The sequence below is a fragment of the Astatotilapia calliptera genome, chromosome 15 (assembly GCF_964374335.1).
Source record: "Astatotilapia calliptera chromosome 15, fAstCal68.1, whole genome shotgun sequence".
Taxonomy (NCBI): Eukaryota; Metazoa; Chordata; class Actinopteri; order Cichliformes; family Cichlidae; genus Astatotilapia; species Astatotilapia calliptera.
Window position 1 is genome coordinate 10,272,032 of NC_137436.1, and position 25,426 is coordinate 10,297,457.

General features: G+C 39.7%; 2 protein-coding genes across 6 annotated transcripts in view; one reads left to right on the forward strand and one right to left on the reverse strand.

Annotated features, from left to right (window-relative positions):
- LOC113037226 (protein EFR3 homolog B) overlaps nt 1–25,085 on the reverse strand; it is a 31,124-nt gene extending 6,039 nt beyond the window's left edge. Inside the window, exons 1-13 of one of the 4 annotated variants that reach the window (XM_080289710.1) lie at nt 24,916–25,085; nt 24,371–24,512; nt 14,707–14,783; nt 11,675–11,802; nt 10,865–11,015; nt 6,836–6,957; nt 6,327–6,476; nt 3,398–3,532; nt 2,294–2,372; nt 1,690–1,825; nt 1,438–1,599; nt 210–321; nt 79–130 (exon numbers count right to left, since the gene is read on the reverse strand). In XM_080289710.1, the coding sequence (XP_080145836.1) occupies nt 79–130; nt 210–321; nt 1,438–1,599; nt 1,690–1,825; nt 2,294–2,372; nt 3,398–3,532; nt 6,327–6,476; nt 6,836–6,957; nt 10,865–11,015; nt 11,675–11,802; nt 14,707–14,783; nt 24,371–24,377 (1,311 nt within the window). In that variant the 5' untranslated portion in view covers nt 24,378–24,512; nt 24,916–25,085. Of the gene's footprint in view, nt 1–78; nt 131–209; nt 322–1,437; nt 1,600–1,689; nt 1,826–2,293; nt 2,373–3,397; nt 3,533–6,326; nt 6,477–6,835; nt 6,958–10,864; nt 11,016–11,674; nt 11,803–14,706; nt 14,784–23,438; nt 23,850–24,370; nt 24,645–24,915 lie in introns of those variants that run through there. The other 3 variants (XM_080289711.1, XM_026194074.2, XM_026194073.2) reach the window with 3 other exon arrangements.
- The window catches only part of LOC113037225 (adenylate cyclase type 8), a 30,571-nt gene continuing 18,139 nt past the window's right edge, over nt 12,995–25,426 (forward strand). For both annotated transcript variants that reach the window (XM_026194069.2, XM_026194070.2), the window contains exon 1: nt 12,995–13,155. The gene's annotated coding sequence lies outside the window, so the exon portion shown is untranslated. The remainder of the gene's footprint in view (nt 13,156–25,426) is intronic.

Genomic DNA, 25,426 nt, shown 5'->3' on the forward strand with positions numbered 1-25,426 from the left:
ATTTCGTGTCAGTCTTTATAAATTCATGAAGATCCACAAGTTTCTTAAAAATTAAATCATTGAGAAATGATAACTTACCTGGACCAAGGACTTGAGTAACATAACCTGAATCATCCTGGTACCCTCAGGCCTGGAATTACAAACAGCAAATAAAGACTGTGCCCTTAAGTTTACCAACATACAGGTGAATACTGTTTGAGTCAACTTACCCAGAGTCCGAGGAGGGCAAAGTAAGGTGAATTCCAGGAACAGGGATCTTTCCCATAATGAAGAGCATGACCTCTGATCTCTGGTAAGTTGGTAGAGTGTTGGCAAATGAACCTGAAAGGGACAGAACCAGACAGTTTGTACCAAATGAAATAAAATGTTCAACAAAAGAAAAAAGAAAAGAAAAAAAATCTATATTAGTAATTAGGAATCCTCCAAGGGACTCATTTACTATTTGTTTAAACAGGAGAAAAAGAACAAGACTAGTGGAGTAGCCTGGATATAGGAAAACACTCAGAAGAGATCAAAGTGAGTTTAATTAAATAGGCGACATTAAACACTGCCTACACAAATATTACGTAGGTAATTTAAACACCATTTGAAACTGTTAGTCACTCCAATAATTGAGAAGCACTCTACATGTCACTGAAACGGGTAGCCAACCAGAACAATCCATGCACACAATATCAGATTATTTGAAACTCAGTGAGCATGCATCAACCAGCATGCAGCCTGTTTCAGTTGCTCCTGTTTGTTCTCTTTACTTTAATTTTTTTCTTACTTATTTCTTTGTCCTTTACTTTGTACTTAAGAGTGTTCGCCTGTTTTAATAGCTTTCTTTTCAATCATGTGGATATCTTTACATACTTTTCTTAGGGATTATTAAAGTATTTTGATTGTTGATTGATTGTTTGCTAATGTCAGCAGTGCTAGGGTCAGCTTACAGATATATTTCAGGCCCCTGAAGGTTCTTATGTGTACCAGATATTTTCTACCTACCAACCAACCACCTACCAATTCTTAGCATTTATGCTCCTGTAACAACTTTTAAAAGTATTACATCATTTTTATTTTACAGCAGTAACATGTAGTTTATATCCAGAAACTATGCGTGATATATTATGACGCTATAAGGTTGCCTGGCAACCATGCAACCACAGGCTAAAATGAGCTGTGATTTTTTTGTTTTTTTGCTTTAATGCACCTACACACAACGCACTATAAAAGCATCCTATCATTTACTAACAGCAAAAACAGGCCAAACCATGCTGGAGCATGGGAACATACTAGTTGAATAATAATATAACCAACTAATATTCTGTTGCCAAATAGCATCTGCAGCAATCCACACACATATAGTCACACACATACCTAGTAATAACAATTACTACTTGCACATACATCTACTAAACACTCCCTCACTAACAAATACAAAGCACTCAGACTCACCAATGGTCCTGATTACAGCCTCCTGCAGCTGCCTCTCCTCATGAGCTTTGATGATCTTAGTGCCGATGTTGGTGCTGCCGTCATATGAGCCGGTTAGCTCGTAGTCTACACTCAGACGAAGTTGCCGCAGCAGGGTGTTGAACACCTCTAGCACTGTGGGACCTGCAAATACACAGTTTATAGTTAAAAAAAAAAACATTCACATCTCTATGTGTTTATGACTTTACATGACCTTGGAGGATTGCAACTTACCTACAGAACCACTGGCTGCAATGGCAGCTGCTTCCAGCAAGACTTCCACTATCCCAGCTCGCACCGTGGCTGAATTCTTGCTGTTCGCATCCAGGTGACCGAGAAGTTGCTGGATTACCAAGTGTGAGTGCTGGGACTGAAAGAAAAACAACAAAAAACCGAGGAAATTATTGACCTGTCTTGAAAAAAAGAAAAATACAGAAAAGAAAAAAAGAGTGAGAGAGAAAGTGACAGAAAACTTTTGTATTGAAGTAATACGCTTAATTAAATGGCAAACTAAAAACTGGATATTGGTGATAAAGTGCATTACTCCTTTTGCATTTTTCATTCAGGCCCAAAATGAACCACAGCTGTGAGCAAATAGGCTGAAGCCCAAATTGAAATCAGTGAGAACTTCATGAATATTGAAGCACATTTCTTCTTTGCACCACTAAAATGTGCAATAACCACTTGCAAAGATAAAAAAAAAAACATGGTGGTCAAAAATTCATACAAAAGTTTTCCATATTCCATTTCAACCTAGTAATGAAGTCAGCAGAGTGTGAGACAGAGAAAAGAGGCAAGGGTAAGGCTGTGAAGGATATCATGGCAGTGTATCACTCACCTGAATGGAGTACATTATGATCTTGAAGCAACGCACTGCAAAGGTCTTTCCCTCCCATAGAGAGTGGTTATCTAAGTGCCTGTGGGGTTATGAACAGAGGAAGAGAAACAGGTTGGATACACAGGATGTAATAACACAGCAGTAGGGATGATGGAGAGCAGTAAGGCATAAAGACCGCATTTAGTCCAGACAGCATACATCATGTCTGGGTTTAAGAATGAATGTAAAACTGAAAATAGGAGTTAGTAGTGCACAGATAAATACTTACTATGACATACGGTTTGCTTTACAGTAAGTAATTAAATACTTAAAAACATTCTCTCAATCTGACATTGATAGAACGTGGAAAATGTGTAATTAAGCTGAGCACACGACTGCTGAGACTAAAATTGACAGATAATTTAAAACGGATTTGCTTAACAATATAAATGTAAAATATAAGTGTGCAAGGAAAATGTGTGTAGGACATGGGAACAGAAATGAAGAAAAAGGCATTGAGGCACTACAAAGTACCTAAAACTGGGCATTTTTAAAACCCATAATGTAGTCAACATTTACCTCTATTTGCAAGGGCCTGAAATATTCATACTGTTATATCCAATCTATTAACTTCTGTACCTGCCAACTAAAAGGTCAGCCACAACTTCCAAAACACCCCTGCACAGCCCCCGCACATGGGCAAATGTGGGGACAGGAAAAGGCTAAGACAGATAAAATACTTAATTTCAGGAGGAACAACCAAGATGGATAAATTCAAATACAAAAAAAAAAAAAATCAGAAATGTATTGGTAGAACAAAAAAGAAAAACTTAAATAAGATCACGTCTTGCAAAAATAAATGCAGTAATATAGAATTTAAATGTCCCATCTGCAAACCATGCAGTCACAATTCAAGAACAACTCCATAACCTTGCATTGACCTTGTCACAGCCCCACGTGCCCATTAGTGTAAAGATTAAGATGCGCCTGACATGCAGCGTTGTCTTCAAGTTTACTCACTATGTTTAAAAAAAACAAAAAAACAAACAAACCACACGACCGCATGCAGGAACACATCACAAACAGAGGCTATTTCTTATGAATACGACTGTTTGGTTGTCTCACATCAGCACGGGCGTGACGGCATTCTTGATGTTGCCATAGGCGGCTCGTCCAAGCAGCTCCCTGAAGCAGCGCTCCGTCAGCTCCACCGGGCTTTCCTTCTCCTTCTCTGATGCCTGCAGCGGAGAGGGAGAGCGGCTGGCAGGGAGCGATGAGGGTGAGGAAGCAGAAAAGGAGAGGAGTGGGGGGGGGGGGGGGGGGGAAGCAGGGAGGAGACGAGCAGAGAGAGGCAGAGGAAGGCAAATTGGGAGGGTGCAGACAGAGAGAGAGAACAGAGAACAGGCAAGGCACTGAAATTAACTTAATATAATGACATTTCAACAAATGCTCTATTTCTTACACAAACACAGTCTGTACGGCTGAATCTCTGCAGCTGTGCTTCTGAGCTGACTTTACCCTCTGCAGTTTGTCTGCAGTTTGTCTGCAGTTTGACGCATTTACGTACTGTGTCCAAATTTGTACACGCAAACGTTTCATGTCAATCGTGTGGTCTCTCGCTCTCGTGTCCAGCCCTTTTTCATTCTCATGTATAGTTAAAAACATCCGCCATAGCTCCATCTTGGTCTTGACTAGCCTCGGGTAGTCCACCAATGATGACATTATTTATTCAAAGCCTAACTCTTTCATCTTGCCTGCTGTTTCCGTGGAGCAAATGTGAGTTCCTGCCCCATCTTTTGTATTCAAAACTAAAATACGCAAAAATTAAAAAAAATTAAATAAAGTAAAACACACTAAACTAGCAAGAGCACACAAGCTGATGTCAGTGAGGTTTTTCAGTGATATTTTCTGTCAGCTGCAGAAAAAAAAAAATCATGCTGTTTAAAGTTTCTTTATTTGTTCAGTGGTTACAAAGCATTGTGGCAGAAAAAGGTTGTTTCATCCCGCGCAATCTCTCTCAAGTAAACATCTGCTGTGAGGACAAATTTGCATCACCAGTATTTGAAAAAGCGAACTTAGCTATAGCTACCTGATCTCAGATGTGCTGTTTATGAGTCTATGTGAAAAATACCTCAGATGAACAACAAGCTTCTGTTTTTTTTAGGCAACTACATACATTACAATCCTCATGTGTTCTTGAAGTTTAAACACAAAACAAAGTCCAGAGAGCTTCTGTCATCTGCATCAATAAACTTTCCCAGTCCCAGCTGTCAGAAGGTTGACTAAAGCTGATCTTTACGTGATTTGAAAATCCACCATCTGTAAGGTAATTAGGCTCTGTACTGATTGCTGTGGGTAATGACAAGCTAGACCCAGTGTGAGAGGAAATGAGGATGCACAGCAGGGGGATAACACACAGAGCAGAGAGAAGCTGAGAATGAAATGTGACTCCCTGTTGCAATAAATCTGTCTGTCTCCGTCTTTGAATAACTCTCCCATTTCTATCACTCTAATTTCCATTATCTATCCTTCACCAGATCTCCCAATGTTCTTTTTGCTGCCCTCCCTCTTTGCTTTCCTAACTTTCAGATCTCGGCATTGACGTCAAAGTGAATTTGAGTATGTGTAATACAACCAAGAGAGAGAAACTCCAGACTGCTGCTGGCATCCTCTACCTCTGTGTTTGTGAGCTATAATTCTTCACCCATTGCAATATTTCTGTGCATGCTTTTTCCTCCTTTCACATTCACTCCTTTTCTCTTTGGAATCTGAACCACGTGTCTTGGTTTCCTTGTTCTTGGCTGCTCTGGGTGGGTTACCAGATGTCCAAAAGGGGAAACAGAGCTGTCGGTGATGACAGTGATGATGAATGACATGGGTGATCGCTGGCTAGACAGCCAGGACAAATATGGCCTAATGTGAGACAAACAACACCAGTTGGCTATCGTGTATCTGGATTGTGTTATCCAAGGCAGGCAGGTCAACACTAGCTGCTGTTAACTCAACAAATTTCTCTCCACACGTTAAATGGTGTGTTTAAGCTCCTTTGTGAGCAACTTAGACAGAAAAGACTTTCTCCTGGTAACCCTTGCACTGTCATAAACTTCAACATTTAAGCTTTAGGTTTTTTTGCAGATTTTCTGAGCTTGGCTGAATAAATTGGTGGGAGGTCCACTGCTGGGACGATTGGCCACTGTCCTCAATGTTTTCCACTTGTGAATAATCTTTCTCACTGTGGAAGGATGGACTTCAAATTGATTGGATATGGCCTTATTGATGGGTGGCAGCAATTACTTACCTAAGATCACTGCTAAAAACTTCCCCTCTCGGCCAAACGCTTCAGTCCTGCAGACTGCCAAAACCACTGCCTTTATAGAGGTTCTCAAATTCACTGATGAGCAAATAATCAAATTTATTAGCAGGAGCTAGTTGCTACTTACCCTCTTAACTGTTATGGAAGCAATAAGGGTGCTTTTCACACAATGCTTCTGCATTTTGGCTTAATATGTATTAAATAAACAATAGCACACTGTAATATGTCATATATTATTGTTCATCTGAGGTTGCATATACTCAATTTTCAGAAGTGGTATGGACCAGATGATTTTTATGAAACACTTACACTGAAGTTCACATGTCCAGTTAAGCACTATGAAAAGCCTCATCTTAGTTATTATACCACAGCATGTATTTTTAATTTCTCTTTGATATTTGGGCTGATTGTTTTTACATTCATCAGGACCCAAAGAATTACAAGATTTTTTTTTTTACCTAATTTTTGTTTCTAAGAAAAATGAGAGCCACATATTCGTTTAAAATTTTGATAGAACAATAGCAGTATAATGTCGTCGTAAGTGGATATCAGGCCCTTGTAGAGCAAAATTGAGTATTTTGGTCTAAATAACCCAAAATGTGATGTCCACATGTGTGGACGCCAGGTACTAGGAGGTTAATGGTTAATGTTTAATATAATACGTTACACTGAAAAGCTAATGGAGCACATCTACTCTGCTGCATATGTAATCCACATTTGCATTTTATTGTTTGCACTCACCTCTCGGTACGCTCTCCACTCTGCAGGTTGAAAAGCAGAGAGGGGACAATCTTGTCCATGTGCTGAGGGTCCCAGATATTGGCCTGCAGTTCATCATTGACTGTCTTTCTCACCACACCCTGAAGACCCTTGATACCTGCCATGCGGATCCTTACAGCAACAATCACACACGCACACAGAAACCATCTGACTGGTTACTCGGCCTATAAATAGGTAACCATATTTAGGAAATTATATTTGCACCTAGCTTTGTTGTTTGAATTGCTGTTTTTTATTCTTTTCTTTTTTTTCCATGTCAAAGCTATATTTGATTTGTCAAACGATTTTACAGTCTATTTTCAGAAATAGAAAGCAATGACTTAACATTTCTTTTCTTTTTTTTTAAGTGTACAAAAGAAAATGTCCAAAAAAGGAATAAAAACTAAAAATAAACACTACCCATGTAGACTCAGAATAGCACTTATTTAACAACTCCATCTCTACTGCAGTCGAGCGTCTCTGTTACGTACTTGGTGCGGATGTCTGGGTCCTCATAGCCTGAATGGCACATCTCACTGAAGCGGGACACGAAAAAGTCATAACTGCGGTGGTACGATGGCGTATCTTCTTCTATGTTGGCAAATTTTACAAACTAACGACAGAAGAAGGTAAGACAGGGGAAAAAAAGACATCCAGTTTTAATAGCATACAGATACACTTCAGCCTAAAAGATTTACAATAATATGCCCATTCCTTAAAAAGCCCAAGCCCAATAACCTGAGATCTGAGTGGTGCATATCTGCTAAATTAAAGCCAAACTAGAGCTCTCTTAACACAGGATTAAAAGTGAAAAACACAGGGCAGAGGGAGGCTATCCCACTGGGCAAGAAAATGTCACCAAGTAAACAGGCTGACATTTAGCTTCACACGACTCTCCAATTAATAGATTATGAAGTGAATTTCTTTAGAATCAAGCCAGATCATGATACTATGTGAATCAAGAATTACACCATAAAAAGTCAATACAGAAAATCATAATTATGCCATGCAAAGTAACACAGAAGTGTAGAAAATTAGCATCTAATGACGTCCTTGCTGAATCATTTCCTGTGTAGAGAATGAGTGCATGGAGTGGTTTTTGAAATTTAATGAAGTATCCTTGAAGTATCCTCGCTTCAAATTAAATGAAGCGAGCCGATAACAGTTCCTGTGAAGCCGCTCAGCTGCTGCAGCAATTTACTGCCACAGTTGATTCCTGGAAGCTGCCCAGTGTTACTGGCAGTAATGATGGGCAGCTTCCAGGTATTAATGTATCAACTATGCTGAAACTCTTCTTATTGCTTTCAGTTTGTTATAGAATTTTAGCATAGTGTCCAAAACCAGAGGCAATAGAAAACAGAGAAAACCTCCATCATCTCAATCACAGATTCCAAAGAAATAAAAGCAGGCTGACACAATCAATAGGTCTGGTGCTCAGGGCTGTGTTAGAGATTTCTCAGGAGTACAAGGTTTAGTGAAGGTTTTAGTCAGAGAAACAGAGTGCAACAATATCTGGCCAAGTTTGAGTCCTGTTGTAATAACCTCTTTAATCTTCCTTTTAATTCATTTCTCTCTGACTCTGACCTGCTTCTGATGAGCTACACTGTGCACACAAAGACAGTCAGAAGCTGTATGGCAGCTGCTCATGGTTTTGGCTGGTCTTAATATTTGTGTAATTTATGTCAATTCAATGTAGTTTACAGTTTGTACACATGGTGTCACTTCTGTGTGATTCACACAGAACTAGGGCAGGAACTTTTACATGCTCGGGGCCCTCATGCTTAGTATACCATGCAGAGGTATAGCGTCATTTATGTACTGAAATATAGTCTTGAATGAACAACTGAAGATCTCAAGCAATGTCCACACTGGAGGCGTCACAGAAAGCCAAGGGCATTTGGCGACTTCAAGCAACTACAGGTAAAACAACCTCTGGAGATGCAAAGCGTGTGTGTGTGTGTGTGTGTGTGCGTGTGTGTGAGAAAAGAAGGGGGCACAGAGATAAACATTTTTATTCCCAGAGGAGTGACTGAAGCAGCTACCAATGAGTGACATATGACCTCGTAGTAAATAAATTATAGTTACCTAGGCAACCAGAACCAGGAATGTCCACAATTGACCAGCCTTTAGGCTACGTTCACACTGCAGGTCTTAATGCTCAATTCCGATTTTTTGATCAAATCCGATTTTTTTGTCTGCTCGTTCACACTACAAATAAAATGCAACAGCAAACGCTCTCTAGTGTGAACGCTCAAAGCGGCCCGCATGCGCAAAAGAAGATGTCACACACAACGCGCTCTGTTTAGACCCAGAGCAACAGTATTGTTTGACTGATGGCCCTTAATATAAAGACTTCGGTCTTCACGTTTCCCAATTTTTGCTTTAAGTTATTTTGTTATTTACATAATAATGTAAATAACCTAATAATGATCCTTATTGCCGTTTAAGAGAGGAGCGGTGCTTCAAAGGATAGCAGTAGATTTCTGTCAGAATCTGCAGATTATACAGTACAAATAAAATGTTTACGTTGTCTTCCCAACAGTTTCACTGACATCTACACTGGATGGCCAGGAAGCGTTCGCGATGTCTTCTCGGGCGCTTCTCTGGCGCTGATAATTGGCTTCAGTCTTGTGTCGGTGACGTAAAAGGCGGATTTAATGCGACCTGACCGTTCAAACAGCAGTCGCTTTCTAAAACATCGGATATGTATCGGATTCAGTACCACATACGAAAGTGACCCAGATCGGATTTGAAAATATCGGATTTGCGCCGTTCACACTGTCATAGCATGATCGGATATGGGTCGCATAGGGTCAAAAAATCGGATTTGATGCGCTTTCGCCTGCAGTGTGAACGTAGCCTAAGTCACAAAGCCTTGTGTGATGAGTGTGCACGTAGCTTTATGGCTCTATAAGAACGGTACAATACAGCCAACTAACAACAACCTATTTCACAAGCCTGAATTTGACACCTACTGGCAGTACTGAGCACATTTAATACAACAAAATACATCCTGATGCAATAAAACTTTAATTTTGTTTTTGCACATATGTCGGGAAGTCTTACCTAGCCTAGTTCACAGGTCTGAACACCACAGCTTGACAGGTGGATAGGAAGTTTAATTAAAATAACAAAGAAAAGATCTTTGTTGCACAGTTTACCTGCACCATACAGTTTAGACTTCCCTTTCAAGCCTCATCACTTTGAGATTGCACTCAAAACATATCATGGAGGAGTTTCAAAGCACTTTTCAGTTCAGTGACTTTTTGAAGGTTCTGTTCTGTGTCTTCATGTCTTTGCTGGTGTGTGAATTCAAACATAAAATAACATTGCAAATTATATTATTTGGTAACAGAAATTGTCTCACGGTAAATTAATACACGGGCCTTTTTAAACTCAGTAAAGAGGTAAGCTACTCAGTCTCTGGCCTCACTTGAAACTGTCTTTAGATTCAATTTTCCATTTCATTAAGCATTCTATCATATGCAGCTTTTTAACTTGCGGGTGCGGAGGAGGTCTGTTTAGTTTGTCATGTGCACAAGGCTATGCAGGTCACAGCTACAACCTGGCAGCCAGATTAAATTTTAAGAAGGGCCTGATTTTGTCCCATAGGCATGTGCTCTACATACACACACACACATTATATAATTTTATTTTGTGTGTATATATAAATTTCTTCTACTTGCTGAGTGTGTCAGGCTTTGTATTTGTGTTTTGGGTTTATAAAAGTGTGCAAGACAGAATGACAGCGACAAGCTAGCATGTCTCATCAGCCTGCACAGATGACTGCAGAGCATCGGCCGTATAGTCTAAAGCTAATCTGATTTCCTTTACGTGTCCTCTCCTGACCCAGCAGACAGTGCTGATAGCTGCTTCCCACATCAGAAGATACTCATCACTTCTCTCTGCCTACCACTCCGTCCCTGAGCTCTGATCTTTCTCAACACAGTATTCTCTCAAGGTTAACATCTCTCGCCTTTTACCATCACGTCAGGAAAGTAAATGCACCCTGTCAATTTCAGATAATACCTCTAAATCCACTCAAATGGGCAGTATTTGCTGCAGCAGGAAAGCTTAGAAACTAAGACACATTAACATCCAACAGCTTGGGTGTGAGAGCATTTCTGTAAATTTATATCACTAAAACAGCTGACTTGTGTCTGAAAAGATAGAACACATTATAGCTAGGCAAGTTTTCTTGATTATTAAATTGTAAATCAACTAAATAAGTGTCTATGTTTAAAATCCAATAATATAATCTGAATGAAAGGACTAACATCCAGCAACATTGCACCCCTTGATTTGTTTTCCATACTTTTACTATTTTATACTACAGGCACTTAATTCTGTTGTAGATATAAGACAAGTATGCAAACCTATTTTTCCACAAAGCAAAATTGACAGAGAAATGCAGCTACCAGTCTTCTTTTTTTGATTGTTTGTTTGTTTTTGGTGGTTCATTATAAACAATGGGAGTCATCAAACTGATATAATGCAATAGTGAAATCCTGGAAACTCACTGAGTTGGTTCCTAGGATCTGCAGGCTGGGTTTGTCTGACTCCAGAAGCTTGCGCACCATCTTCAGAAAGCTCTCCACAAACAGGTTGATGCTTTGGCAGTGACATGCCATCAGCAGCTGGTCCAGGGCTTCCATGGCTATGCACACATACCTGGAATGGCAAAAGAGAGAATAGAGAGTCACTTTAACCCTGAAGATAAATGTAATCTGTGCCTGCAAGAAATCAAAATAAGATAAGCTTTCCCAGACAAACTCTGGAGACTGAGCATATTCAGCTGGACTCTGCCAAGTGTAAATATAATCTGTACAGGCTGTTTGCATTTGTGAGAATCATTGCAGGGTGCTCAGAGAAAAACAACTTCACTGGAATATAAAGTAAGTGCAGACTGAACAAACACATCACAACGCATAACCCAAACCAATCGTGTTCTTTTTTATTAAAAACAGACCCATTTTCCTCCATGTCTTGTTGGTTATATTGCGAAGATAGTGACAGTGAGTTTCGAATGTAACGAGGAAACAGGGTCAAGAACACGCACGCAGAATACAAAGAAGGATTTTTACAGCACAGTCTTAAGCGCTTTGATAAGCTCAGATCTTATGCAGAGATCAGAACAAATCTCTTTGATGAAAGGATATTACAAGCACCACTTTTCCTATTACCAACAGCCAAGCCACCTCAAAATCTTCCCAGAATTTTTATGTTACAGCTTCAGTTGTGCTAGATTTAAATAAACTGATATGTGGCAAAGAATAAACACAAAAGACGCACAAACACCAAATGTTTAAGAGACTACAGTTGAAGCTCACCCGTATCTATGCCGAGCCACATCCCTTGACAGCCTCTCAGACAGGTAGGCTCCGATACGGTCCAGCTTCTCTGGAGCTGACAAGGCGTAGAATGTCAGCTTTTCCATGTTGGCCTTGACCAGACCATCCTAGGTGGGTGACAGAGGGAGACGGCAAAAGTGGGACACTTTGCAATAATCCAAAGGATCAGTTAACCCAGAATTTAAAAAAAAAAAAAAAAAAAAAAAAAAATTGTCCGATGGGATTTACATACATGGGTTAATGTTCACTAACAGGCTTTGGCTCGGTTTACTTTTACAGCTTTTTTTGTGTCAATGGGGATAATAATTTATAAAATTGTTGTTCCAGAAATGTTTCTCTAATGCAACTGTGTGTGTTTAGTGACAAATATAAATCTATTCATTTCTAAAAACCCCAAATCAATGAGTATAACTAGATCATCAGGTTTTAACTCCTACTTTTCCCCTTGACCTACTTTACTGCTCTTCAGTTTGGTCTGGGGGAAGAGAGAGCTAAAAACACCAACAGTCCTCTGAGATCTCACTTACATTCGGACAAGACCAAAGAAAAAAAAAAGAAAAAGAAGAAAGGAGTGAATGAAATAAAATTTGAAGGTTTTACACATCCGGACAAGACATGAGCGGTGTGTTACAAAAAAGAAAGAGTACACCTCATATTTCTGTAGCTTTTAAAAGTCACAACTGTTTTTAGTCTCTGACAACCTTTGGCCCACTTGTCTTTATAAAAGCGCAGATCTGTTATGGTCCCATCAAAACATTTCAATCAGGTTGAGCTTTGAACTTATACTGGGCTACTGCAACACCTTGATTCTTTTCCTTTTCCTCCATTCTGCTGCAGATTTGCTGCTGTGCTTGAGAGTATTGTCCTGATGAACGACCCAGTTTTATTCAAGCTTTAGCTGTCAGACATATGGCCTCATATTCGACTCTAGAATACTTAGTTGCTATACTATAATTTATGGTTGACTCAATGACTGCTGCAGAGGTCCTTTGGCCGCAAAACAAGCCAAAATCTTCACCCCTCCACCACTGCACTTGATAGTTGGTATGAGGTGTTTGAGCTTGATTTTGGTCTTGTCTGTCCAAAGGTCATGTCCCAGAAGTCGCATGGTTTGTTCAGATTCAGTTCCGCAAACATAAGCTGTTCTGTCATGTCCTTTTTAGAGAGGGTTACCAAGCGTTTTCCTGGTAACCCTGCCAAACAAGCCATACTTGTTCAACCTTTTACTAATTGTACTGTCATGAACTTTAACGTTTAAATTTGCTAGAGTCTGAGATGGCGGGGGGGGGGGGGTTGCAGGAGGGGTGTCTGACAGTCTGACTTTGAGATGATACGATATCCACTGCTGAGAAGTTTGGAAACCACCCTGAAAGCTTTCCACTTGCGAATAATCTTTCTTCCTGTACAATGATGAAGTTCCAACTGTTGGCAAATGGCTTCATTCTCATTACTTCTCCAAGGTAATTGCTGGTGTCTTTCTTTCTTTGCTTTGTGTTAGCAAATTTCCACAACTTAAGACAACATGATTTTTATTGTCTTGATACATAAAACCTTAGAACTGGAAGAAGGTGTAATTTGTTTTTCTCAATATTGTACCCACATTAACAGAAAAAAAAAAGTTACTTTCATAGACACTGTATAAATGAAAATGGGTAACTCTCTGTAAAATGATAAATCTTGTGATGAAGACATGAGCACCAGTGGAACTACTTATACAACCCAAGCATCCTGTACATAATTGTTCCTTTTATTGTTATAAGTTATGCATATAATTTGCCATTTACACGCACAAAAAAATAGCACATCACAATATGTTCAAAACAACTCACTCATGTTAGCTGGGGATGTGTCTCTAACCAAGGGACACATTTTAGCAGGATGAACAATAACAATGCCCCTTTTAATGTAAGTGCCTAAGTGGTAATGTCACAGCATGCACAAAAACAGGATGCAGTCATTGTTTTTATATATCTGAATTCAATCTAAGAGAGCACATCTGCTGTCATACCTGCGTACGAAGAATGCGCTACCAACTACCATCTTCTTGAAATTAGTTTAATGAGCAATAACCAGTTTGACTGTTAAGTTTACCTACAAACATGGCTTCTCATCCAAACCATCAACACAATTTTTAAGAGAAGACAGAAAAAGCACCAGTGAAATTAGTAGCTTTTTTTGGTCGCTACATTTCAGAATTTTCCAGTTTCACTACCCAGCCACTGCACATTTACAAATTAAATAGGACCTCAATTCTTTTCCAAATTTATTTTTTAGCAAAGACAAGTAAAAAAGAAAACAAATACATACAAACCTAAGAATACATTGCTATATTTAACTTCTTTACCATCAAGTATTTCAATAAATGCATATATACACACATTCACATGCTCACACGATGTGACACAATTTCGAGTCAACATTATCAGACTCCTTAATTATGCCTAATCTGCTGGAGCACCATTAGTTACAGACTCAGCCACTGCAGGTTTCATTTTGGAGCACAATAAGCAGGTGCACAGAGACAAAAAGCAGGGGGGGGAAAAAGAGTTAAGTATAACTATGCCGCTGTACTGCAGACCATAGATCTAAAAGGTAAAGTGGGTTACTGCAGCAGCATTGAGGCAGTAATGAAGAGCAAATCAGCTTCTTCGTCTCAGCCCAGATTAATTCCCTTTATGAGTCATCTGCATCAGATCTCAGTAAATCAGAAAAATGGTAGGAAAGATGAGCTTTGAAGAAGGCAGTTATGTAGCTCAATATAAATCCTCCTAAATATAAATTGCCATAACTATTTATATTTGCAAGCAAAGCGACCACAGATGGATCCTACCAGCTAAACCTGGCAAAGCTCAATTTTTATCCTTAACGTACAATGACCCCAGTTATTTTTTATCCACAGATACGAAAGCACCAAATGATTTCTATATGTAACTCTACACTATGTAGACGAATGGTATTTGACTTTGACAACATGAGGTATTAATAAAAAAACAGAAAGAGTCACTTCTCACCTCTGGATCTTCTGGGAAGATGTTGTCTACCAGTCTCTTGTACCGAGGCCTGAGTGCCCCGCAACAGCCACAAACCCCTGAGGAAGGAGAAAATGGAGAGGAAAAACAAAAACAAGAGAGAAGTGCTCAATTAGGCTTGTGCAGCGTGACTGATAGAAATACAATAAATCAGGTCTTTTTCCTCTTTTCTTTTTCTGGTAGTAGTATTAGTCTGCACTCTGTCAGCCAAAGTAATGAGGTAGTCTCAAATCAGCCACATTTCGGTACCGATTCAATGAACACTGCAACAAATGGGCAATAAAAAAGTCATTCCAGTTCAGCAACTAATGACTTCACATTATTGCTCTCACAACAGAAGTAATGGTTGAAAGCTGGAGAAAAATAAGTTACAGAAAATAAACATTAACTTTAACAGAAGTCATACTGACCTGTCGGCAAGAAAAAAAAAAACAACACAACTGCAGCCAGGAAAATGGACAAAATGGATTTGTTCATATTTGTCAACTGACAATAGTCAGGCCGTAATATCATTAATTTAGCAGCATACATAAATATAAACGCATGAACTTACAAATACGTATAGCCTGAGACAAATAAAAAAAAAATGTGTACAGTAGAAGGTGACTTCATGTCAGCTTTTAAAGAAATTCCTATACACACAATACGCCTACTTCATGCGGTACGGGTATGACATAATCACTCGAACTTTTGTTTTTAGCGTTAAAAAGATTTATCAAACCGAAACTTTATGTCACAAAACACATGTCAAATCAAGGCGATTCTGTGGAAAGACACTTCAGGACACCAACATATAAGGAATGTGGTCACCAGACAATTACAGTGACAGCAATGCCACTGAGATGAAACAGGCACACACACGCACACACACACACACACCTCGCTTTCTCTCAGTCAAGACAGCCTTAAAGAGAATGATGCAGCACAAAGTACGAACTGTGAACAGTGATTTTTTTCTGACTTTGCACTGAGGAGAAAGCAAGCCAGGCAGAGAGGCAGAGAGCTGACATGATTGGTTGAGGGAATTCAGCAGTGATGAGTCATAAGGGAGACCCTGTGAAAATGAAAAAGGGACACCCTCCAAAATTCCCAAATTACGCTTTCACCTTTGAAGCATACGTGCATTTTTCCCCCCATCTTACTTCCTTTAAACTCACCGTGTGAGTTTTAGAGTCATAAAGCTAGACGAAAAAAGTAGGTCATAATGCAGTCAGCATTGCAGGCAAGTAATGAATGGTTCTCTGACACAAATAGAGACAGGAGGTATTTAACGTTTATTAAAAGAAAAGAAAATCAGTGCACTAAGAAAGATTTTCATCTGCCCTTCCTTTCTCCCAACGTCATCTTCTTCCCTTTTCTTAACTTAAATTAAAAAGTGGTTTATTAATCATTATTGTTGCTGCTGTTACACAGACTGAGCAACGTCTCATGAAATGGCAGTAAAAAAAACATTCTGAGCACACAGACAACATTATTAGCGGTCTATTTGCTACACCTTTGCAATAATGGCTTCCATTCCATTTATAGACCATCTCCCAACTCAACACCAAGGTAATACATTTTTTTTTAAACTACTACCAAAAAAGCTATTTTCTGTTCTTCAAACAACACCATCAACAACACTGCTCACGCTATGCCAGAACTGACAAATATGACTTGCAAAATACTTTGTGAAATCCAATAAATAAGAAAAGCCTATTTATTTGGACGTGACAACATTTCCCCTTGTTAAATAAATATAAGTGATTATAATCACAATGCCTTGGTGTTAGCAACGTATCTATTAAGACAAAGACGGGAAATGTAAAGATTTTATGCACTCTTCAATATTTGTTCATAGCGAGTCATATCTGTATAATAACGTATTAAAATATTACTTGGTAAATATCAAACACTGATATCAAACCATGAGTGTGTAACACCCACGATATAACCACACAAGATATCGCAATACCATGTTGCATCAATTCTTTCCCTCATCCCTAGTGTCTTTGTTAGTACAATCATGACAGGAAATTATACCTAATTGTGTAAGCAATCATCTTCATTGGGACATGTGTTGCTGCTTGAAAAACTTCCCATCACAAGACGTTGTTGGAAGTCAAATATGTGTGAGAAGAGGTCATGCATTACCAAAGTTAATTATAAATGGACACTTTTCAAGCCTGAAATGTGAGACACCTGTACTCCCAAAGAAACAGGACTATCCAATCTAGAACTTAATTGGCACAATCAAACTGTAAAAATCAAGGAAACAAACATCAGCCAATGCACCTGAGTCACTGATGCTATCCCTAACGCTGAGTCCCTTCTCAAGACAAAACCAAAGCTTTGGGTGGAAAATGATTTATTCCCAAGAGATGTGCATGCATGAGGGGTTTTTTTTTCTCAAAGCACAAACATATCAAAGTCACATAGTATAACAACAGAAAAATTAAAAACAAAATATTTTCACACACTTTGTCTTATCTTGCATTTTTGGCCAACCAACTTTTGAAAACAAACACATTTAACATTTTATATTAATTCCCAGTATTAAAAAAAAAAGAAAGAAAGAAAGAAAGAAAGAAAATGAGTGTTGAGACTATTTAGACTTCTGAGCACTGCTGCTATAGAGATCGTCATTTAGACCGAGCAACAAGGCTGTGTATCAACATTTAGTAGCCTTCTGCTACATTATCAGTGACCCACGCCTGGCAAGGCAGCTGCAAGAACAGATAAGATGTCCCTAATAGACCTTTTAATAAAGTTATCACTTTGAGTACTAAAAGCGCGTTTTTCAAGACTCATGTCTGCTCTCTAAGTTGTGTTGAACTCGGTAGGAGTTGTCATCCATGTGCTCATCTCAGGGAAGTGTGAGTCTACTCGTAGCACTTCTTCTCTTTCCTCTATCACTTCAAACACTAATGAGGCCTCTGCAACTCTCCCTCCCTTCCTGCACCCACCTAAACTCCATCCACCTCCTGTTCACATCCTTGCTGTATTGGCTCAGGGCATGAGTGTAGGAGTCAACACTGAATTAATAAAAAAAAATACAGTGGGTCCCTAGTCTCCAGAAGAAAGGGTACCGGACAGACAGAGAATGGGCAGGAGAATGAGAGAAAGACATATACAGAGATGGGAGTGTGATGGGGGAGGTGAAATGAGATGTGCTGAATGAGTCACAGATTAGTGCTACTTATTGCATCTGCTCTGTCCAGGACAAATCTGTCCTGTCCTCTCTGTCAGCTGCACATAAAATTTTTTGGGGAAAGTCATTTCTAAATAAACTAAATTATGTAATATATTGGCATTTTATTTCACACACCTGTGGTGCAGCATTTGGATATATCCTGCCTTTTCCCTCCTTTTTAAAAAATTGTAACCAGTTCTCTTTACTTCAGTGTTAGATCAACTGACTGACACCAAACAGCATATTTGTTTCTACAACTCAACAAACTTGATGAAAGTGGCTCAAAGAGGCCGATTACACCCACAGGTCTTTATAACATAAAATTAAACTACCGCCATTTAAAACATTTACATATTCTGCTTGCACTCTAATTGTAATGTGTGTACTGCAATGCCGCTTCTCTGAGGAAATTTCTCCAGCTGATTTGCTGGCACAGAAATTCCTGTGATGTTTCAAAGTTGTGTTCAGTTTCTGTTATAAGGAATGAGGGCTGTTTTGTGCTTCTGCTAATGATGGGTTAGTTAGGGAGAAAAAAAACTTAGAAGGCAAAACAAAGTGGGTGCACAATGATTTGGTCGACAGTGGTGAAAAGCACAAAGCAGGGGGTCTCACGACATCCACCCACGCTGTGCTGCAAGGTGACAACACATTTATGGGCTGGACACCGAGCTCCTCCACACAGACTCAAATAAGGAATAAAACCTACACAGCAAACACTGTGAGCAACACACTGACGAGCTTGAAACACAGGAACAATAAATCACTTGTAGCTCTAACACTAATACAACGACAAGGTGAACATCTATCGCTACTAATTGGATGTTAAGCTACACAATCTTCCAGCATGAAGTTATGAGTGGATATATACACACATGTAAGGGTGGGGGGTCACCATCCTTCAAATCGCCACAGGAAGAAGCCAGCCAATCACAATCTATTTTTATCCTCCTAACAATGGGCCGGTACATTAACAGATTACACTCTCCATTTCCCCCAGGATATCAGCTTAACATTTCCACATTAGGGTGAGAGAGAAATGGAGAGAAGGGAGGACAAAACTGCACGTGGAAGTAAGAAAAATAAAGGCAAGCAAAAATACATAGCTACAGAAGACATGTTTTTGCATGATAATAACAATTTTTGAGAAAAAAAAAAAAAAAAAACAGAAAAAAGGAAAAAATCCTCCACCCACTTACACAAACACCATGAGGTGTTAATAACTGCACTGTGGGTTCCCACATATCAGCTGTAGACACTAGTGCTAAATAAAAAAATAAATAAATAACAGAAATTATCTCAAAGGATGCTACAAAAACATACATGTGAATGCACAAGGTGGTGCATGACGCTTTACGCATCTTGCAGTGTCATCTGCACCTGCTGTCCCAAATCTGCTCTGTTGTGCCTGAAGTCACATGGCGGATAAGAGAGAATAAATACAGTCCTGACACCCAGCAACAACAATATTTAACACACTTAATATCTGCCTGTGTGTATGGAGGTGTGCGTATACTTGGGAAACAGAACTGCAGGTGCACATTCAGACCTCACCTTCACCTAGGGTCATGCAAAGCGGTGGTTTTGAAGGCCAACGCTGACACACAGGCATACAGTGACCTTGCTGTAAATATACATACTTCCCCAAGAAACACATCACTTCTCATGAGGGTTACAAAGCAAGCTGCCCTTCAGGGGTGTCATTACATAAGAGGGAGGGGGGAGAGAGACAAAGTCCTGCTATTTTTACATCAGCAAACATCTTCAAACGTTGTACTCACACAAAGAAATGCAAGCACACAGCAGAATCTGGCAATACGGAGAGCAAACGAGAAACGAGGAGCGCGTAAGCAAATAACAAATAATGAGCAAGCCCATTTCAACAGCTAACCAGTATGCACAGACGCTGTCACTGAGTTTGGGAATACTGTACAGCAGATGAGGAGAGGAGCAGAGTACATATCATAGAGAAGAGGGTGACAGCCTTTTGGGAAGTGTGACAGGGAATAAAAATATTTGGGGATGACATAAAAACTACTCAAATGTCCTGCTTATATATAACCATAACACTCCACCATACCTGCCCACCATATCGCTTAGGTATGTTTGAGGTACTGGAAAATATGGAATTTCATAAGGAAAACATCATATACATCAGTTTTTCAGCCAATTAAGCCAAGAGCCAGATTCACAGCACACATTCGATCAGTGTGGGTGGAAGCAAACATGGCTGGTGTAATCCGACCAACACACTGATGGCCAGACCCCGCTGCCAACAAATCTATATAACACAAGCCTGGTCCAACACACTATGAATCCCTTAAACCTGCACAGACACTATAAGCTGAGCACACTGTACAGCCTTCAGTTTGAAGCGCCTGTGTTAAAAATCCACTCCAAACCAAAACCTTACTCCATCAACAGTCTGCAATTCAAAGCAAAGCTGGCTACATTTTTAATTAACACTAATCAATTAACCATATATCAACATGCCTCAGTAACATCAGAGCCAAAATAAATGTCAAAAACCATCTGGGGGATTTCATCAAATCTAAAAATGAACTTACCAGAGCTTTTCTGTTTTTAAAGAAACATAATTTAACACATAGTATCTAAAATACTGAAGAATCATACATATATGAACACAAGGTTATAACGCAAACACCCAAAGTTAACCAGAGTTAGCAAATACTTAATACACTGACAGAGAACACACCCTGTTAACACCAACTATAACAGAAAGAAACATTATCAGTGATAGTTAGGAGTAAATAAGTGTCTATTACCAAACATAAACATCTTCAAAGCAGAGTCCCCGAGTAATCTATTACTGTAATGTAACAGTGAGTATCCTTTTAAGTGTCCAAGTTCTCATAAGGCGCTTTCAGGAGCTGCTACACTCTAGTCAGAACTGCTTTTTATCGCAAGAAAGCCGAGAAGGAAACATCTTTGTAGAATGTAGGAAAACAGGCTAAACGGCGGATGCCTGATATTACTCACATGTTTACACAGCCCAGAATGCACAGACCAATACGCAATGGAAAAAGGATTGTTAACCTTACCGTACATTAGTCGTGATGTGGAAGTCGCTCACTACGGCCGTTTATGTTTTCTTAATGCAGCTTCAGTTCCTCATGCAGACACACTGCTGTGCCTAGAGGCACTGAAAATGCACACAAACACACGCACCGCTCAGCCTGGGATAAATGCCTGCACGTGTGCTTGGAGCTAAAAGGCATATGAATGTGCACCGTGATTGGTGCAGAGGCTGGCTCGCTGCTATGAGTTACACACGCACAGTCTCCTTGCCATGCAGGCACACACACAGTCATTCACACACTTGCGCACAAAAAGGGGCTGAGAGGCAACGTCAGAGGAAAGCATGCCGTGATGACCTTGGATTTTCCCATTCTTCTGCAACAGTGCTCCTTCTTAACGGGGGCAGTGCAGATTTTGACATGCAAGCGTGCATACAAGCACACCAAACTCACTTATAATCTACCTTTCAATTACAGAGGGAAAAAAAGGCAAGGACTGACAGAATAAGAGCGAAATGTGCACCACAAAGATGAAAAGGGAGAATACCTCCTTCCCACACAACCCTCTCGTCTCCCTCTCTCCACCCCCTGCCAGCATCACTCTTGCCCTCCTCTCATCATTAATCTTCCCCTCTTTTCTGCTTTACTTAAATTCAGCTTTTCCTTCTGCACTTATGCAACCTTCTGCCACACTTCCTTACAGTAGGAAATGTGCGATTACATAACCATGTGTACTGATATTTGCATAAACAAAAGCAAATAACCATTCCTTTTAATGAAGTGACAGTTTACGTTTTCTCTTCCAGGTTTCATTTTCTAAAAAAAAAAAAACAGCAGATAAATTCAACAGTAGGGCTGGGCCATATCATACCATTTATGGTAATACATGCTGGGCAACGGTGAGAAAATGAAATATTGAATATGGGTAAAACACGCATGCGCAATGCCTTTGTTTTCATACGCACATGGCGGAAAAAGCACGGCGGCGACAGAGAATGAGAAGGGCGAAAGCAGATCGTTGAATGAAACGGATGAACCAGAATTGGTTTGTAAAAATGCTGCAACTTCAGTGGTGTGGAACTGGTTTAGCTTTCATCCGTCAAATACACACCAAAGCACTATTTTTGGCAGAGCATGCTAGCGGGCCGTCGTTATTACCGTGTTTTTTGGAAACTACGCCACACTTAAAATCAATCCTTTTCTGAAAATCAGCAGTGCCCCTTATAATCCCGTGTGCCTTATGTATGAATTCTGGTTGTGTTTACTGACCTCAAAACAATTTTATGTGTTACACGGTGCTCGAAAATCTGTCAAATGTTTTAGTATGACTTTGCTAAGCTACGAACCTGCACCGCTTGATGGATTGTCGGAGCATTACAGCTATCGTAGGCAGGAGCCTCGTGCAGTGATGTGTACGGTGCTTTAACATAATATTACCGTATTGTGTGTGTATAACCTCTTTTTAATGTTTTGTGGATATTATACATGGTTATGCTGAGGATATGTCGGCCAATTTCCATTGGAAATGCCTTTTGATTAAACTGTCAGCGAGGAATTTGCATTTGCACTGTTACATTTTTTATATAACTTTAATGCACATAAAAAACAGCTGCTTGTTTATGTGAAAATACATAGATGGGGTTTTTTTGCACTAATAAAGTTGTGGAGTTGTAAAGTAATTTGTCTAGTGTCAATTATATCGTCAGTTATATCGTTATCGCAAATTTTCAAATGTATGTCGTGATAAATATTTTTGGTCATATCGCCCTGCTCTATGCAACAGCGCTTGCTTCCATCTCACGAATGGCAAAGCTCATCACCAGAGCAACATGAATGCGCCACAAAAGCAGAACTTTCAAATGAATCCTATCTTTTTATAACTATTACCACAAAGCCATTAAAAAGAGATACGATCATCACATTTGTTCTAATGCACAAATTTGCAGCGGTTTGATCAGAAACCTCACAATACTGCAGTGCACTCATAAAAACTCAAATGCACACTTATTATGTATTAAGTGCTCAGTCTCTCTGGTTCACAGTTTTCAGTCTTCTAAGACGATCTTATAATGAACTAAACATCTAAAATAACAACATGTTAGGTGTTTCTCTCTTATGTGAAATAGTAGCAGCTCACAGGGTTTTAGAATGCAAAGATCCATCAATCAAGCTCAGTTCTGCAATTCCCAAAAGTGCATTATTGATTGCCTATTGATTGCCAATGAAATCAGCAGTTATACAATTAATTGAGGTTGGCAATAAATTGATTGTAGTAATAAATAAAATCTGCCTTGGTAACTGGGCAACACTGTTTAGCAGCACCTTGTATTATTAACTGTGAACAATCTCAAGCAACTTTGAGAGAGGCAGACCCCAAATAATAGTTTCCATTTTCACAATGACTTATTTTTAAGTAATGTGAATTTGGGAAGTATGGTAAAAACCAGCTATTCAGTGACACTAAGCAGGGTCCCAAAGACCACAGGGGAGGTGATGTTGTCACTTACCCTTGCCAACGCGATGGTCCAGAAGGGTACGACAGTCCAGTGCCAGCCTCTGAGTGGCCGGGACATCAGGCGGAGGCAAAGGCATGGTAGGCAACGGACACACACACACACACACACACACACTCAGACAAACACTACTCCTTTCATAGATACAAAAACCTTTCTTCCTAAATCCAAACGTATATAATATAAACAAAACTTGGTTTCTTGTTTAACAGAACTTGGTTTCTGCACCTACACATAAAAGCTAAACTTCCATCCCAACACAAACACTCAAACCTAGAAACAAAACTTCTCCAAAAACTTTAAAATACAACTAAACTTCACCAAGACACCCCACTGAACACCAACTTGTATGTCCTTGTCACACAGCTTCCTTGTAATGTATGCCACTGCATACACAGGTTGTCCGCATTAACGAAGAGATTAGTGATTAGTCCTTCTATAGCAGCTCTGCTCCGTGTGCATCCCTCTCATTAATAAACATCTCACTGACACAATGGACCCCACTATCCAGCTGGGACTGCTCGCTGGGCGAGAGAGGGAGAAAGAAAGAGTAGGGTGGAGAGAAGCAGGGCAAAAGGGGCACTGTGGGATAGCCATTCAGTGAGTGGGCTTGAGATTCAAGGAATGCAGCCATGGATGTCAGCTAAGGATGCCAGCACAGGCAAAAAGGTCTGCAGGGGATTTTTGGTGCAAGTTCACACACTTGGCTGCAGGACCAGATAGATCATCCAGCCGAGAAACAACAATGGGAAGCTTCTATAACAAAAACTTTCCTTCTATCTGATAGCAGTGGTTCATCGTGGAGTGTATGTTTATTGGTGTATGCATTTTGGGCTCCTTTTTTTGGTTCAACTTCATGTGGAGGACATGATTTATTACTCTAGGCAGTGATGGAGCAGGTGTAAAATAGCTTGCCGTTAACGCACCTGACATGCTGAATATCAGTCACAAGGAGGCGTTGCTTTTCCAGGATCCAAGAGAAGGGCAGATGGGTGGTACTTAAGTCCTGAGCTGAGTCTCCACCACTGCTTCGAAAATCAGGAAAGCTGCTGGATTGTCTTCGGCCTGCTGAAGTTGGAATGCCCAAATTAGCGGAAGCACTAATATATACTGCTAACACCGAGTATATCCGAACCGATCATTTTCCTTCATCGTTTTCCTAGCCAGTGACAAGAATATGGTGAAATTATCCTCCAGCATCTGGACAGAAATGCGAAATCAAGAGTTACCGGTTAAATAATAACACGTTAGCATTCCCATTCAACAACCATTTTCTTCTACAGCACTCCAGTACATTTCCTTGATTTCTTTTAAGTTTAGACACAAACTTGTCTCTACTAGGTGTAACAAGCCTAACTCCTACGATTCAAATGTAGGCATAGCTCCTAGCGAAGTATGCTAACGTTAACGTGGCTAACTATATCTATAGCCCCCCGTTATTTATTAATGTCGGAAAACATTTTTTGCTTACCATGAATTAAAAAACAGTTAAATCCCAAAAGTATGAGGCATGCGGACAGGTAACGGTGGACAACTTAACTAAAGTTTAGCTACGCCGGGACATCATTTACTTAGCCAGACGGCTAGCAGAGCAGTTGCTCCTGGCTAGCCGTAAATATGGTGACAGCCCACCACTCGATTGAGCCTTTAGTCATGTTAGAACATGTACAATTCACACAGGACCTGCCCCTGTCTTTGAATCACTGGATAAATACTGAGAGGGAAAAACATAAATTTAAACAAAGCTTTATTGGGTAAGATTCTGAAAACATAATAAGAAATAATACAGATTTATTGGAGTACAGAAAAAAAATACAGTACTAGGCGTAAAGTTACTTAATCTAATAACCTAATTTAATTTAGTCTAGTGGATGTTACTGATGTTGCAAAGCAGCTGGTAAGATTATAAAAGTCAAGAGGACACTGGTAGTCATTATACATGACAAATATTGGCTTTTTGTTTCCAGAGAAGATGCCAATAC